A 1066-nucleotide genomic window follows, 5' to 3' on the forward strand; every position below is an offset into this window, starting at 1 on the left:
GGCCGCACCCTGCTCGGCAGAGAGGACACCCCCAGGCTGGCAGCGCTGGTTACGGCCACCCCTGGGTGTCCCCTCCTCTGTGGGGACAGGGATTCCCTGCGCTGGCAGGGCTGGCGCTGCTCCCCACTGGGGGTCTGCTGAGCTCCCCCTGCCCGCACCCCTGAGCTGCCTTTGCTTCAGCCCTGGTTTATTAACAGCCGTTAATTATCAGCACTCGTGAGGGCTCAGCTTCCCGCAACCCGAACAAACACCGGGGGTGGCTCCAGCACCACACTCCATGGTTGGCTCTGCCCTCCTGGGAGTGATTCCCGGATCCGAGCAGGAATACGGCTCCTGTCGGGAAGCCCAGAGTCCCCCATGGTCCCCGTTTGTTCCCAGGGTGCAGGGAATTGTCACGACCCCTGGTTTGGGGGTCATTGCTGGCAAGAACGTGGCATTGGTGGCTCCGCCTGTGGCCATGCAGCTCCTTGGGTTTGGGAGATGAGGGGGTCCCCCAGTCTCGCCCCTTCAAGAGGATCAGGATTTGGGCAGAGCTGAGTGAACGATGGGCTCTGGTGGTCCACGGCAAGCAACCAAACTGGGCCAAGCATCCTCATCCCAGTATGAACCAGTCAGCCTCGGGGTGCTGGGAAGGACAGACAGCACCTTGCTCTGCTCCCCAGTTCTCCCAGTGCCCCTGGGGTGCTGCGATTAAACAGAGTCCTTGCTTCTCCCTTAAAAAGTCCTTTCTCCTTCCACAGCCCCATGGTCCGGTGTCCCCGGGAGGGACGGAGCCGAGCTGACCTGAGCAACCGGTGGTGGTGACACCGGAGGGTGACAACCGTCCGGGTCATTTCTCCTCCCGCTCACCGGCGGCGCAGAGGTTGGGGTTCTCGGCCAGCGTCGCCCGCACTTTCTTCTTCTCCTTGAAGCGCCCCGAGTTGGAGACCTTGACGTGTTTGCCTTTGCTGCTCTTGTCCACGATCTTCTCCAAGCGGGCGGCGAAGCCGGGCGGCCCCTCCTCGCCAGGCCCCTCCTGGCTCTCCCCGCCGGCTGCACCGTGGCTGTCGGGGCTCTCGTACAGCAC

The 1066-nt window shown here is 63.6% G+C and overlaps 1 protein-coding gene across 1 annotated transcript; it reads right to left on the reverse strand.

Annotated features, from left to right (window-relative positions):
* Positions 1 to 829: 829 nt before the first annotated feature.
* Positions 830 to 1066, reverse strand: PRR15L (proline rich 15-like; the record flags this gene model as incomplete). Its single annotated transcript, XM_010187042.1, has 1 exon — positions 830 to 1066. A coding segment is annotated over one exon (237 nt), but the record flags the coding sequence as incomplete, so codon positions are not given.

The sequence above is a fragment of the Mesitornis unicolor genome, unplaced genomic scaffold, assembly GCF_000695765.1.
Source record: "Mesitornis unicolor isolate BGI_N332 unplaced genomic scaffold, ASM69576v1 scaffold36136, whole genome shotgun sequence".
NCBI lineage: Eukaryota > Metazoa > Chordata > Aves > Mesitornithiformes > Mesitornithidae > Mesitornis > Mesitornis unicolor.